At 36.8% G+C, this 13,792-nt stretch overlaps 3 protein-coding genes across 4 annotated transcripts in view; 1 reads left to right on the top strand and 2 right to left on the bottom strand.

Moving 5' to 3' along the window:
- Positions 1 to 5,698: 5,698 nt before the first annotated feature.
- LOC126237531 (acyl-CoA-binding domain-containing protein 6-like) lies at positions 5,699 to 6,775 on the bottom strand. The gene has a single exon (XM_049947714.1). It carries the CDS (start codon positions 6,628 to 6,630, stop codon positions 5,896 to 5,898), a length of 735 nt encoding a protein of 244 aa, XP_049803671.1. The 5' UTR covers positions 6,631 to 6,775; the 3' UTR covers positions 5,699 to 5,895.
- A 58-nt stretch (positions 6,776 to 6,833) lies between these two features.
- LOC126237529 (histone-arginine methyltransferase METTL23) lies at positions 6,834 to 7,858 on the bottom strand. Its single transcript, XM_049947713.1, has 2 exons — positions 7,672 to 7,858; positions 6,834 to 7,560 (listed from the first exon to the last, which is right to left on the bottom strand). The coding sequence occupies exons 1-2, from the start codon at positions 7,828 to 7,830 to the stop codon at positions 6,976 to 6,978; spliced, it is 744 nt and encodes a 247-aa protein (XP_049803670.1). The 5' UTR covers positions 7,831 to 7,858; the 3' UTR covers positions 6,834 to 6,975.
- Positions 7,859 to 7,964: 106 nt separating this feature from the next.
- The window catches only part of LOC126237528 (uncharacterized), a 202,548-nt gene continuing 196,720 nt past the window's right edge, over positions 7,965 to 13,792 (top strand). The window contains exons 1-2 of one of the 2 annotated variants that reach the window (XM_049947710.1): positions 7,965 to 8,104; positions 8,273 to 8,370. In XM_049947710.1, coding sequence (XP_049803667.1) covers positions 8,003 to 8,104; positions 8,273 to 8,370 — 200 coding nt within the window. In that variant the 5' untranslated portion in view covers positions 7,965 to 8,002. The remainder of the gene's footprint in view (positions 8,105 to 8,272; positions 8,371 to 13,792) is intronic. The other variant, XM_049947711.1, reaches the window with a different exon arrangement.

The raw sequence follows: 13,792 nt of genomic DNA, 5'->3' as shown, positions 1-13,792 counted from the left end.
CTAACACCACAGATACTATAAAACCTGCCAATTTTCTGCACCCAGTAGTCCATAAACATACTGCCTTTCATTCAATGATACATCACCTAATATCCATCATCATGAATGAAGGTAACTCCCAAATGGAATTGTATGCAATCAAACAATAGCATCAACCAATGGCTGCCCTCCTACCTTGGTGGACTCCACAATGTAGAAAAAGCAGAAACAATAGGTGCACTCTCTTCTTTATACAGTTCTTGACCTAGTAGTAGTAGTAGTAGTAGTAGTAGTAGTAGTCTTTATATTTGTACCTGGTGATGATGTAACAGCCTACAACCGGTTTGTGAAATAAGTAATAAATATTGTAGACTATTACACCAGTGTTGTGTGTTTTTTTCACTCCTCAGATATGTAAAATATACTACCAAGAACCAACAGAACAGTCAATCAATGCAGTTAATGAATTTCTCTTTTGCAGAAATGTTTTCCTTCCTATCGCCAGTTTGCATTTTATATCCTCTCTGCTTCAACCATCATCACCTATTTTGCTGGCCAAATTAGACACAAATTTCAGTGTCGTTTCCTAATTTAATGCACCACCCAATTTAATTAGATTACATGTCATTATCTTTGTTTAGCTTTATTGGTGTTCATCTTACATCCTCATGTCAAGACACTATCCACCTGCTCTTCCAAGTCCTTTAGCATCTCTACCAGAATTACATCATACCATAAAGATTTACTTCTTCTCCCTGGACTTTATAACCATTTTCAAAATTCTCTTTGATTTCCTTCATTGCTTGCTAAATGTAGAGACTGAACAACATCAGGGATACACTACAATCCTGGCTCTCTTCCTTCTCAGCTACTGCGTCCCCTTCTTGTTATCATATAAATGCACTGCACTTTCCGTACGAGTTGAGGATAATCTTCTGCTCCCAGTACTTCATTCCTTTTACCTTTAGAATTTTAAGGTGTATTCCAGTCAACAGTCCCCAAACTTAAAAGTATGTGGCATCTCTGACGCAAAGTGACACTTCTTTAATTATGCTCTTTGGTTTTGTGTTGAGTCTTTGTTCTCTCACGCCATGTTCAACACCCTTTTCTATATTTGCTCTGTTCACTGCCGAAATAAATGTTCATTCTGACTATAAAAGTGTGTTAGTACGGTTCTACGCCACGTAATACCCACAAGTGCCAGAATAGTATTACAGTACTACTACTGTTCACGAAGTACGTAAGAGTATTATCAGAAAATGTAATTGGTGCTGTAAGTGTGTGTGCATTCAGTTATACTGATTACAGAATACTGTTCTTTGTGTAGCACGAGCACTCATTGTGAAGACGGGCAAGATACTTTAACATGTTGACTGCAGTATGTGCAGTGACAAATGCTTCACTGCCAGGCAGAAGGGCACACGGTGTCAGACACTGTTGCAGCCACCTGCAACAGGCGTGAGACTGTTGTGGTCACCAGCAGCTGTGTTACAATCAATGCTAAAAAGCAAATTATCAGACATTGTTCATACAATAGAAAATCCAGGACGGAATGTAGCAATATTATGAAAAGAATGTTGCTAGTCACTACAGAGCGGAGAAGCTGAGTCACAGATGGGCACAACAAAAAGACTCTCACAATAAAAGCTTTCGGCCAACAAGGTCTCTGTTTAAAGTAGCTGTTTAAAGTAGACAAAACACACACACACACACACACACACACACACACACACACACACTCTCTCTCTCTCTCTCTCTCTCTCTCTCTCTCACATACACACACACACACACACACACACTCTCTCTCTCTCTCTCTCTCTCTCTCTCTCTCTCTCTTTCTCAGCATCTCCGCTATATGGTGGATAGCAACTATCCTTATCATAATATTGAGACACTATTCATAAATGTTCAGGTGATCGCTCAGAGTGACATAAATCTGAACAACCGTATTAGTTAGTATTCTACTGGGGGAAAAAACCTTAGTGCAATTCAGTAACGGTATTCTGCAGAAGTGTAATTTACCTATAACTGCATTAGCTCATATCCTACGGTAGTATTTGCCAAGGATCAGACCACTTGTTTTTCCATTTGGTCCAATTTCCAGAGAGCAGATTCACTCCTGAAGCAGCAAAAAAAATTTTTTTGAGATACTACAACTAAGAACAAAGAGCTTCTATAAATGTGGTTTTAATGCATTAACATTACTCTGAACTGCTGAAATAATTGTAATGAGCGTATGGAATTGTGGTCCGGGAGTCCCCCATTCAGGGTAGTTCGGTCGCCAAGGGGAAGTACTTATTGCATTCGACGCCATATTAGGCGACTTGCACAATGGAGATGGGGATGAAATGATGATGAGGACAACACAACACCCAGTCCCTGAGTGTAGAAAATTTCCTGCCCCAGCCGGGCATCGAATCCAGGCCCTTAGGTGTGGCACTCTACCATGGTGACCACTCAGCTAATGGAGGCGGACTCTGAACTGCTGAAAAAGTGCATAACAAAGACTGTTCCTTATTTCCAATTAAAATTCCTTTGCATCACATTTCTATTCTTTAAGATTTCATTCCTATATCTAACAATCCCTATGCATCATCATAATAAAAAGAAGAGTAATATATAAGTAAGTATTTAATTTTATGCTACATAGTTTAGAAATGATTACTGAATTTTAAGACAGAATCAGTTACATGTCCCTTGGATCATTTTGCACGACAGTCTGTAATGATGTGGAATGAGTCATTTTACATTCTCATCCCAAATTAATTTGTACACACGGTTACATTCTGAACATTTCTAAGTTTTTTTGCCAGTGATTATCTTTATGAGGTGAAGAATTAAGCACTGCTGATGAATAGACATGGTAAAAGGAGGGAGTGGGTATAGTGACAATACATTCTTAGTGCAATGAATTGAAATGATTCTTCCTTCAATGTGCTCCTCTTTGTCTGCCCCTTACCATCATCTCTGAAAATATGGAAAGTATCAATTTATATTTGAATGGCAGTAAACTCGAAAACTAGTCCTTCATCAGGCCTCAGGTTGTTATAGAAGCAAAGTGACTACACATCATCCCTCATGATGCACCTTGCATTAAATGAAAGTGGCATAGAGTACAAACTTTTCTCAGAATTTGTATTGTTCTAAAGCCGACTATAGTGACCTAACAATAGTTTCAACCACAGGCACTTTGTATTTTTTACCTACAATGACTTTAACTGAAAGTACATTTCGCTTTGTTGGAACACAGTAGCCTTTTTACTTTGAAAACCAATTCCATGTATACCAGGTTTAACCTTTTTTTGATTTCTCTGTCACCTTACTAAAATATACAATATTTCATGATACACGTTAACTATTTTACAAACCTATACAAAGGAGACTGTCTGATATATTGCAAAAGACACCTTTGCTATTTCTACTGGAGGAAATTCTAACCATGTCATTGAGCATCACTTCCAGTCTATCTAGTATCAGTCTGGCCATCTCCATCCCTCATATATCCACGGATAACACATCAAAGCTGAAAGAACATCTAATGAAGCAAATACGTGAATGTTCCTCTGAAAACAGGTGCTATGTGCACCTTTTTATCTCAGGGTTTGACACCTGTGTTATTGTCAGAACTAATCTTTTATACCTATCTACTAGGCCAGCACGTTTCAACCTTTCAGTATTCTTGACTGAATTTTCAGTCTTTTGCCACAAACTCCTCCCCCCCCCCCCCCACCACCACCACCACCACATGACAATAATATATAGTGTGTTCTGACACTAAAGCTACAAACCTTACAAACTGCCAAGAGTAAGTAAATTTAGTGCTCACCAAACCCTGATAGCACATTATGAGGGGTTATGGATCCATTTCAAAATATTCCCAAAGGCCTCGCAACTTCCAAACAAGATATCTGCAAAGATTTCATGACTAGTGATGGAATCAAAAGACAAGTTAGTAATACACTGCTCTTTGAATTTTCATCAGAGGTGCATGATGATTTTTTTTTTCCCTGCACTGAAAATGAGTGCTTTAACGAAAAAATACAGATCTCAGCTAAACATATAAAAAGAATTGAGAGTATATTTACACATAAGCTTTTGGCCACAGCCTTCATCAGAAAGGAAAAAAAACATTAATGCATGGCGTATGTTCCTCTTTTTCGGATGAAGTTTGTGACTGAAAGCTTGTGTGTGACTATTAGCAACTTAATTTGTCATCTTTACAGTAATTAGCAACCTAGCTCTTTCCTACATTGTTGATATTCCCATCTGGAGTTTCCAGTGTTTGATTTTGAGTGGGTTTTACTCTGCAAATTAGACCCAAGGGAGTCACTAATAATTACTAAACCTATTTTTATATTAGCATTGAAAAATTAATTATTAAATGCATTGTGCAGTGCCAATCCAATTCTGTTTGTAAGTGTATTATATTGCTGTAAATGTGAATTTAATTTTTCTATTATCTCAGAATGTGTTTAACTCTTTCATTTTCTTTCAGTAAATTAATCAGTTTCTGAATTCATATATTTTTCTTTTCAATAAACTTGTGCCCCCATTTCGTGTGGTCATGGCCCTCGGGAAAGGGGGGGGGGGGCACAGGTTGATAATTGTTGTACTGTACTTAGCCTACCCAATGCCTTTTTTTATAAAGAGAGAGATTATCTTTCTTTGTTACTACATTTTATATTTTATACTGACTTATCTACAGCCTCTTCAAAACATTACTTGAAATGACTTACCTTGGTTGTTTTGTAACAACAGTAGAACATGCATTACATATCAAAGGATGAGAGCAAAAATTTGCTGTTTGGAAATATGGCTAGAATTAATTTCTTGTATGTAGAGAAAAAAAAGTTTAAAAAATGAATAGAGTGAAAAAATAACAATTTAGACTTTTCAGAGTGGGTTATTTAGTTATTTCGACTGGCCATTAAATAAGATTGGTTCTGACCAAACAGCTTTCAAGCAACCATTGAAATAATGATGCTGTTGTGGCAAATATTTGTTCCAGCCTCATACACACCAACAAACTGTCAACAATTCCCAATGTACACAGATCTAATGGTGAGAAAATATGACAGCAGTTTACATATGCAACACTCCAGGCATAAGCCACATACATGAAACAAACTAATCTGAGTAAAATTCTGTTTATAATTTACATTAGAAGAAAGACGTGTTGGCAAACAGGTTCAAGCCTAAGCTGAGCCGATACAGTGCATAATGACATACCACTGCAGATGATTATAACTCCCTCCCCACCAACACACTACATAAAAAATAGTAGGTAAAGAACATGTGGCAGTCAATTCACTTAACTAGAAATTGCAAAACAATATACGCAAAAATAAATACCCTTCTTTTGATAACAATTTTATAAAATTTAATTCCTAGGGTGTAAATGCATGTACCAGATTTATTTTAAAACATTTGTAATAGCCAGTGAAAAATCAAATCTATTATCACTGTAATGGTTTACAGACCATCCTACTTCAACATTTCAAATTGTTTCACTACAAAGATAATTTTCATTTGGTTTTTGCACCTGTGTTACAGCAATTATGAAAACTACACTAAATTACAGCCATTGCTTCATATATGGAAACATTTATATGCACTTTTCCCCAATAATTCATGTAAGAATTGAAAATGCATACCATCAAGTAAACTGTGGCAACACTTTATCATACAAATGTAGGGGTAAATTAGGCCAAACACAATATAATTGAAACTCAAAAAGAATTTAATGACTTATTTCAAATTTATAGTCTTGTTTTAAATGATGGAGCACTTATTTACAACATATTATACACCAAGGATTTATCAGCTATGCAAATGAAGGGAAAAGATCAATTAACTTCATTATCAATGCAAGAATAATCATGATGTCAAATGACCATAGGCCTACATGAAACAATATCAGTTTGCTATTGTCAGAGCCTTCAATATTTCACTGTCAGCAGCGATATCTTTTGGGAGTGTCCCATCAAGATCAGCAATATTGGGATCTCCACCATGTTGAACTAAAAATTTAGTAACATTAACATGTCCACAGGCTGCAGCATAATGCAAAGCAGTTTGGCCATCAGCATCTTTTAAATTCACATCAGCTTTCAGTTTCTCAACTAGACAGTCTACCATTTCCATATTTCCTCTGTCAGCAGCCCAATGAAGTAATGCCATCCCACCTTCATCTTGTTTATTAATCATTTCAAGTGAACTGAAGCTCCTAGAGGCATCAATAACCTTCTGAACATTACCTTCTTTCACCCAGTCAAAGACTGTTTTCTCTGTGTCTGGTAAGTACTCATCAGTATTTGTCATGCAGCTTACTGCCACCCATCCTGCACCACTGCCAGCAGGTCTTTCTGTAAATCGTTCCTCCCAAACAGGATCCACTTCAGATATTATTTTAACATATTTTATCATAGCAGTCTCACGATCCATATCCTTTAGGCGTCTCCATGATTCCCATTTATGTTTAGCTGTTAAGTCAAACCAACTGGGCTTTGATGTTTGGCAAGGTCCTTCTGTAGCTTGTTTATAGTAACCATACAGTTCCAGAAGTTCATTACTGTCAAATTCCCCACAAATCTCTTTAGCATACTTTGCTGCTTTTGTAAATTTTTCTACAAGCTCATCAGTATCATCCATACTGTTACAAATACTACAAAAACTGGTAACTGACTACAAATGACTATAATCACCAAATATTATTGTTGTCAGTGTGATGCAACTTGAACTGTTATTTGATTTCCTTCTAAAACATGAGTCTGTTTATTGGTGACCTTGTTAAAACCTGATTTATTACCAAGCACAACAAAACCATAGCCTCTTGATAAGCCAGTGTTTTTGTCAAAAACAACGACTGCTGAGGCAACAGGACCAAACTCAGAAAAATACATCCTCAGTTCACGATGTCCAATAGTCCAAGGAAGGTTTCCAACAAATATTTTATATGCAGCTCGTGCTGCCATTATTAACTGCCTATTATATAAATCAAGCTCTTGTTATTTCTAAGAGATGGATAGTGTGATCTTGCATTAATTCACTAGTGTCTATTCCTGATTCTGTGCCCAAGTTGTTTAAGGGGATATGTTCGCACTGCAGTCTCCACTTGTGCAATAAATGTTCTATGCACCAGTCGGCACTGCGTTCCTGATAAGTGCATAAAAATTTTGCGTGTGGATTCTTTTCCAATAAGAACGCAACGCTTACGATAATGTCTTCAAACACACCTGGTTCATAGAAACAATCTGATCCCAAAATGAGATCTACCTGACCAAGGCTAAATATACTTGATAGGAAAAGTCCCCAAGTCAGACCAATGACTCTTGCCTGGTTTGGTTGGAGTCCATTTATTTCACAACACCGTTTCACGTGTTGCAAGCTCTTCGGTAGACAAGCATTATCCGTTAATGTTACAGCAGCACCGCACTTTGCAGCGACAATCCCTGGAAGCGCGGTGCCCGAACCAAGTTCCAGTATATGTTTTCCTGGAAGTTCACGTCGATGTTCCCACAAGAACCATGCAAGTACCGGTGCTGATGGCCACGTGTAGAAACTGTAACCTGCTTGAAGTTGCTGAAAATAGAAACGCAATCATACTACTTTGCATAAAACACTAGCCATTACAAACGGTAAATAATTTTAGCGGATCCATAGCGCTTGTTTTAATATTCCTCATATTTTTACCTCTGGTATCAGTATTTCTAGCGTCTCTATCTCGTTTTCACTCGCTCTATTGTTAACTGATTTGAAAACAAACTTTTTCACTTGCTCTGAAACCCCATCAGACATTGGACTGTTATACCGGAAATGAACTAAGATAAACACGGTACTTCGATTAGTCATACGCAAAATGTATAGGTGTCACTGAGAGCCAAATAAAGTTAAATTAAATCGTTTTTCCCATTAATATATTTGTTAGAGAACTCAGTGTTAGTTATATTGTCGAACTGGACTTTGTGTAAGTATAACATCTTCCCATGTTACAGTTTTGACATTTGGTTTAAGTCTGGTGAATATGGCTGTGAAGAACGAGTTTCAGACTACCGTGTCGCGCAGAAAAGTTACAAGACCGGTGACTGTGTCAGTAAAGGAAGAAAGGAAGGCATACTACAAAAAAGTAAAAATTTTCATTGTTTTTTGTCATGTAAAAGTAATTTTTATACGGTAAATGAAGATCCAGAGACAGCGCCAATTTAAAAACAACTCTCTTACGATTTACATTTTGTTCTTCTCCAGTCTTACATTCTCTGCCGATAAAAATTTGCTTATTTTCTCGTTTTTTCAGATTGCTATAATTCTTAAAAAACCGGAAGAAGTGCGAAGTGAGGAAGAAATAACATTATTATCGAGCTGCCGTGAACTTGTCAAAGAAATCACCCGGAGGTAAACGAAAATTTAACAAAATTTTAAAAATACTTATAGCGTAATGTAACAAACACATGTAGTATTACTCGGTCATGCATTGTCTGCTTTTGACTTCATCATAAGGTATTTCCAGTGTGAAATATTGCGATGTAAATGTTCAAGCAGTAGTAGGCATTGAAGAAGCTTGTCAGGCAATAAATGGACATATGAATAAAGCAGAAATACTCGTATATCTTATAGCATCTAACTGCTCTCAGCCTCTTGGATATGCAATAATTCAGAAATGTAGGTATAATAGCTAGCTTTTCATTTCTTTTTCAGTTGTCAGTAGATTCGCATGTCAGCTTATTTGTGAATGTAACCTGGCATTCACGACTATCATCAGATGTTCATCATGCTGCAGAGCTGTGTTAAAGTGGGTTAAGATTATTTTTTTTTAACTAGTCTTTACTCCAGGCAACTTGTACAGAAGTATAGTGACTAGATGATTATTGCAGTCCTCGTTTTTTGAGAAATCATCATCTCAATTTTTTTTTGTTTTAAATTTCTCAGAATTTATAGCAGTTCGGCAAACAGTCACATAAAAATGTATGTGTAATGATTTTTGTGTTACAAACCATGCATGGTTCTATTGTACACTTTCCTTGAGAAGTTGGGAGAGAGGGGGGGGTGGGGATTTAAAGATTTGAAATTTAATTCTGTAGCACAGTAAAATTAAAAAATATTTTGTTCTTCACAGTTGTATCTTATTATGAAATGTGTGTTTTGTGTTTTATGTTTTCAGCTTTCTTTTAAAATAAGAATTTATCACATAGCTATATGGAAAAGATGAAGCTGGAAGGATGTGTGAATATTTACATTGACTGATCTTGTGACTACCCTTATGCTATCTATTACACACAGACATACACACATTTTTTATGTGAAGAAATGAAATGTACTGTAATTGATGTTACTTTTGTGAAATGTAAAATTCTGTCTGGAAAGGTGTTAAATTCACAAAAGTGGCCCTGCAGATGGTGTGGCCAGTACGTGCCTGCATAGATCTTCGCAGATGATACCAGTATCCTCATAACAAGCAAAAATGAACATGAACTCCAAGAGGCCATAAATGGAAATACAGATGAACTTGTTGATTGGTTTGAGAAAAACAAGCTCATAGTTAACACAAAGAAAGCCACTTACCTAATCTTACACCTAAGATCAAATAAAATTATGCCTGATATGAAATTACACGGTTCACAAATATCCCCTAATACAGAAACAAGATTTCTAGGCCTACGGATTCAGGATCATCTAAAATGGCAAATACATATTAATAAAACTAATAGTAAGTTAAACCAAGTGTGCTATGCCCTACAAATCCTTGCATACTGCACAAGCCCAGAAACTGTTCATACAGCCTACTATGCACAATTCCAGTGTAATGCAGTATGGTATTTTATTCTGGGGAGACTGCACACGTAGCCCAAACATTCTCCTCACCCAAAAGAGAGCTATAAGAACAATGAACAAGGCAAAACTGACTGATTGCTGCAGACCTCTCTTCCAAAAGTTGCTAATCCAACCCCATGGCAGCCTGTATATACTAGAACTATGCAAATTTGTAAAAAGTAATAGGCCTATTACAAAATTTAATAAAAATGTAAATGTCCAGGACTATGGTACTAGACAGAAAATGGAACTCCATGTTAAAGATATGTGCACCTTTGCCTTTAAAAACTCTCCCTTCAACAAAGGCATTAAAATATACAATAGCCTGCCATCAGAAATAAAAAAACAACAAGTCCCTGACTGTATTTAATAAAAAATTAAAATCATTCCTACTTGATCATTGTTTCTACATTGCAAGTAAATTTCTGCTCCACATGGGTGGAAAGAAACTTGAAACAAACTGCAGCAAAGAATTTTGTAAAGAGTAAAACATTAATGCAAGCATGTGCAAAAATCTGGAATCTATATCATCTGCTACTAAGCAAATTAAGTGCAGAAAAAATATCCCACCACTGCAGCAAAGAATTTTGTAAAGAGTAAAACATTAATGCAAGCATGTGCAAAAATCTGGAATCTATATCATCTGCTACTAAGCAAATTAAGTGCAGAAAAAATATCCAACCAGGTACTGTTGTGTATATGTGTTTGAGGAATATAGCACTAAAATACAAACGTGTAACTGAATATGTAATTTGTGTGTCCATAACTTCTCAGAAAATATTTATGTAAGCTCATGTTTTGGTAAACTTTTGGCATATTACTTCATGCCAGCAAATTATCACAATCTCCAACATCAAATGTGTGTTTGTGCATCACCATGTGCATGTCATGTACAGTATTGATTCAGAGGACAATAAATAAATAAATAAATCACAATTAGGTAACAGCACTCCTAGGACTAAGTGTTTCAAGTTGCTTCTTTAGGGAGGGAAGGAGTAGTAACTGAAGAAATACATGGGGTGAACATTAGACAACTCATCCTTTTCAAACTCTTCATATTTTCCATTGAAGAAGGAAACAGCTGTGCTGAAAGCTAGGAATGCTGTTTATTTCTGTTCATTCGTAGCATCTTAATTGAGAGTTTTACTCCTGAAGTAGGGGCCTAGTCTACTCTGTTTACATTTTCAGTAACATCCCTGTTAAAGTCAGCAACTTTTTTAAAAAAAAAATGTGGGATGAGTTTTGCTGATTTAAGTACATACAACTAAAAAACAGGAGCCGCTTTGTCGATTGGAGTGCACTCATTGTGAACATTTAACGATAAATATGTTTCTACAAGGGTCCACACTCCCAATATGTTTCTCAAATGAAAACGTTGTTTGTTATAGGCTGTGAAATTTTAATATTAGTTTGTTATTGACTGGTTTTGCTTTTTTAGTCATTATCTGAATTTTGAAATTGGCCAACAGCCAAAACTCGACTCGCCTTGCTGTACCATCAACAAGGTACTGGCGGAGGTAAAGCTGTGAGGACGGGTCGTGAGTCGTGCTTAAGTAGCTCAGATTGTAGAGCACTTGCCCATGAAAGGCAAAGGTCCTGAGTTCGAGTCTCGATCCAGCATACAGTTTTATCTGCCTGAAAGTTTCATATCAGCGCACACTCCTCTGCAGACTGAAAATTTCGTTCTGGAAACATCCCACAGGCTGTGGCAAAGCCATGTCTCCTCATATCCTTCCTTCCAGGATTGCTAGTTCTGCAAGTTTAGCAGGAGAGCTTTTGTGAAGTTTGGAAGGTAGGCGATGAGGTGCTGCTGGAAGTAAAGATGTGAGGATGGGTCGTGAGTTATGCGATGCTGAGTCGCAGATAGGCATAATAAAGACTGTCACAATATAAGTTGAAGCCACAGCTTTCAGCTGCCAGAGGCTGCAGTCGTGTGTGTGCGTTGTGTTTGCTTCTATGTGCGTTTATATGTCTGTCATCTATTTTTGACAAAGGCCTTGATGGCCGAAAGCTTATTTTGTGACTGTCCTTTTGTTTTGCCTATCTGTGACTCAGCGTCTCCGCTATATGACGAGTAGTAACTTCCTTTTCATAATATTGTTACATTCCATCCTGGTTTTTCCATTGTTTGATTCTTCAGAATAAAGTGAGAGATTGTTGGAAAAGGCATTGAAAGCTGTAAAAATTTTGGGTGATAACGTATAAGTGACTAACACCGATGCATTAAGAGAGAAGCCTATGAAATGGATGTGGAAACTAAGAAGTCTACTTGTTACACAGCTCTCTGTACTCCTATGATGAAAGTTATTTATTTCTATGAGTTCTATCATTCTCAGCTGGGCAAGCCGGCTTCTTGCATTTTTTTATAGTTGATGTATAATATGGTTTACATAATAAGTGCCAAAATACTCATAGGAGGTTGCCTGTTACGCAAGACAGCTTTTCCAAATTTATTTTGCAGTTTTAGTTGTTTGACAAAAAATGTTTTATATGTGGAGTGTCGGTAACCTTGGACAGTGATACAGCCTAGTATGTTACCACTTCGAATTGTCACCTTCCATGCGTAATTTACACCTTGCGCTACTCTACACATCAATCTCACCACAACCAAGAATTTGTGGAGAGACACTATCATATTTGGGTCACAGTTGCAAACACCTGTTCCTTTTTATCTCGCTTTCTGTCATCTCCAAAATAAATAACAGAGTTTATGGTGGTTTTATTTCGTAGATTTTTGTACTTGAATCAATTATATATGCTTCAAATGCAGACAGCTATTTCATCTGTGGTCGGGTACACACCAGTGTCAAATCCATGCAGCATCCTCTATTAACCTACCCTCACATATACACTTTCATCACCTGATCATTTTATGCACCTGTCACTGTAAGCTGCAGCTTCATAACAAGATTCCTGCCAGAACACAGTGTCACAACAAAGTAGCATAATGATCTCCAGGGAGGAAAGTAGAGTTGCAATTGATTTCTCCTAAAGTGTGTTAGCTCAAAAAAAAGAAAGGGAAAAAAAGAAAACTGCATTTTTATGTATTGTTTGCTGTGAAGACTTTGATGGAAATGCAGTGGATTGAAATTAATTCAAAGCAACTGTCTTGTCCTTGTAGCTTTCTGTAATCACTTAGAGCAGTCTCCAACAGTATTTCCATCCAGATTCTGTTTTGCTTGTTTTCAGTTGACTAAATTTCTGATGGAGAAATTACAGAATTGCATAAGTAGTGTACTTGATTTCAGAGTCATCACGTCATAAGGCCAATGTAAATAAAGGAGCATTTGGTAATTATGATAACTTAATCATCTTATCATTTATTGATCTGTGGGAAAAGTCTCCTTTTATTTAAATATGCCAAATGCACACTCACAAAATCATTCATATGTATGGGGTGTCGAGGAGACAAAGCATGTAAACAGGGTTGAAAACATTGCTCAGTTTCTGGACAATGTCATTGGGAACTAACAACAGTATGAATTAAGGTAGATTGCTTGATACTCACCACATAGAGAGGTGTGTGTGTGTGTGTGTGTGTGTGTGTGTGTGTGTGTGTGTGTGTGTGCGTGTGTCCTGACAGAACTTTTCAGTACAGAAAAAAGTGTGCTCTAGGAAACAAAGCTGGGGGAACAAGTTTGTCCAAATTCATGTGCAAAATCCAGCCATTGTATGTTTCACTGTTCATGGATATTTTCCATCCAGAACTCTGAAATTTTCTACTAGCCTACTCTCAGGAAAAAAAAGTTGACTGTAGCAAATTAGAACATACGAAGCAGCATATTTTTTGTAGATTTTTGCTTAGTGTGGAATATCTAATCCGATGGAAGTAAAAGTGATCATTAATATAACAACCACTGGGCAGATAATTTGTTATGTTTAATAAATGTATGAAGAATATTTCACTAAATGCTTCTGGTGAAATATTCTCCACTGTCTTTCATATTTTGCACTAAAGTGCATGGTGCAGTGTTGTTGAGGACAGCTACTGTGATCACAGTGAGAG

This window comes from Schistocerca nitens, chromosome 2 (assembly GCF_023898315.1).
Source record: "Schistocerca nitens isolate TAMUIC-IGC-003100 chromosome 2, iqSchNite1.1, whole genome shotgun sequence".
In the NCBI taxonomy this organism is placed as follows: domain Eukaryota; kingdom Metazoa; phylum Arthropoda; class Insecta; order Orthoptera; family Acrididae; genus Schistocerca; species Schistocerca nitens.
The sequence above is the reverse complement of the archived record's forward strand: the minus strand, read 5'-3'. Positions and strand labels throughout refer to the sequence as shown.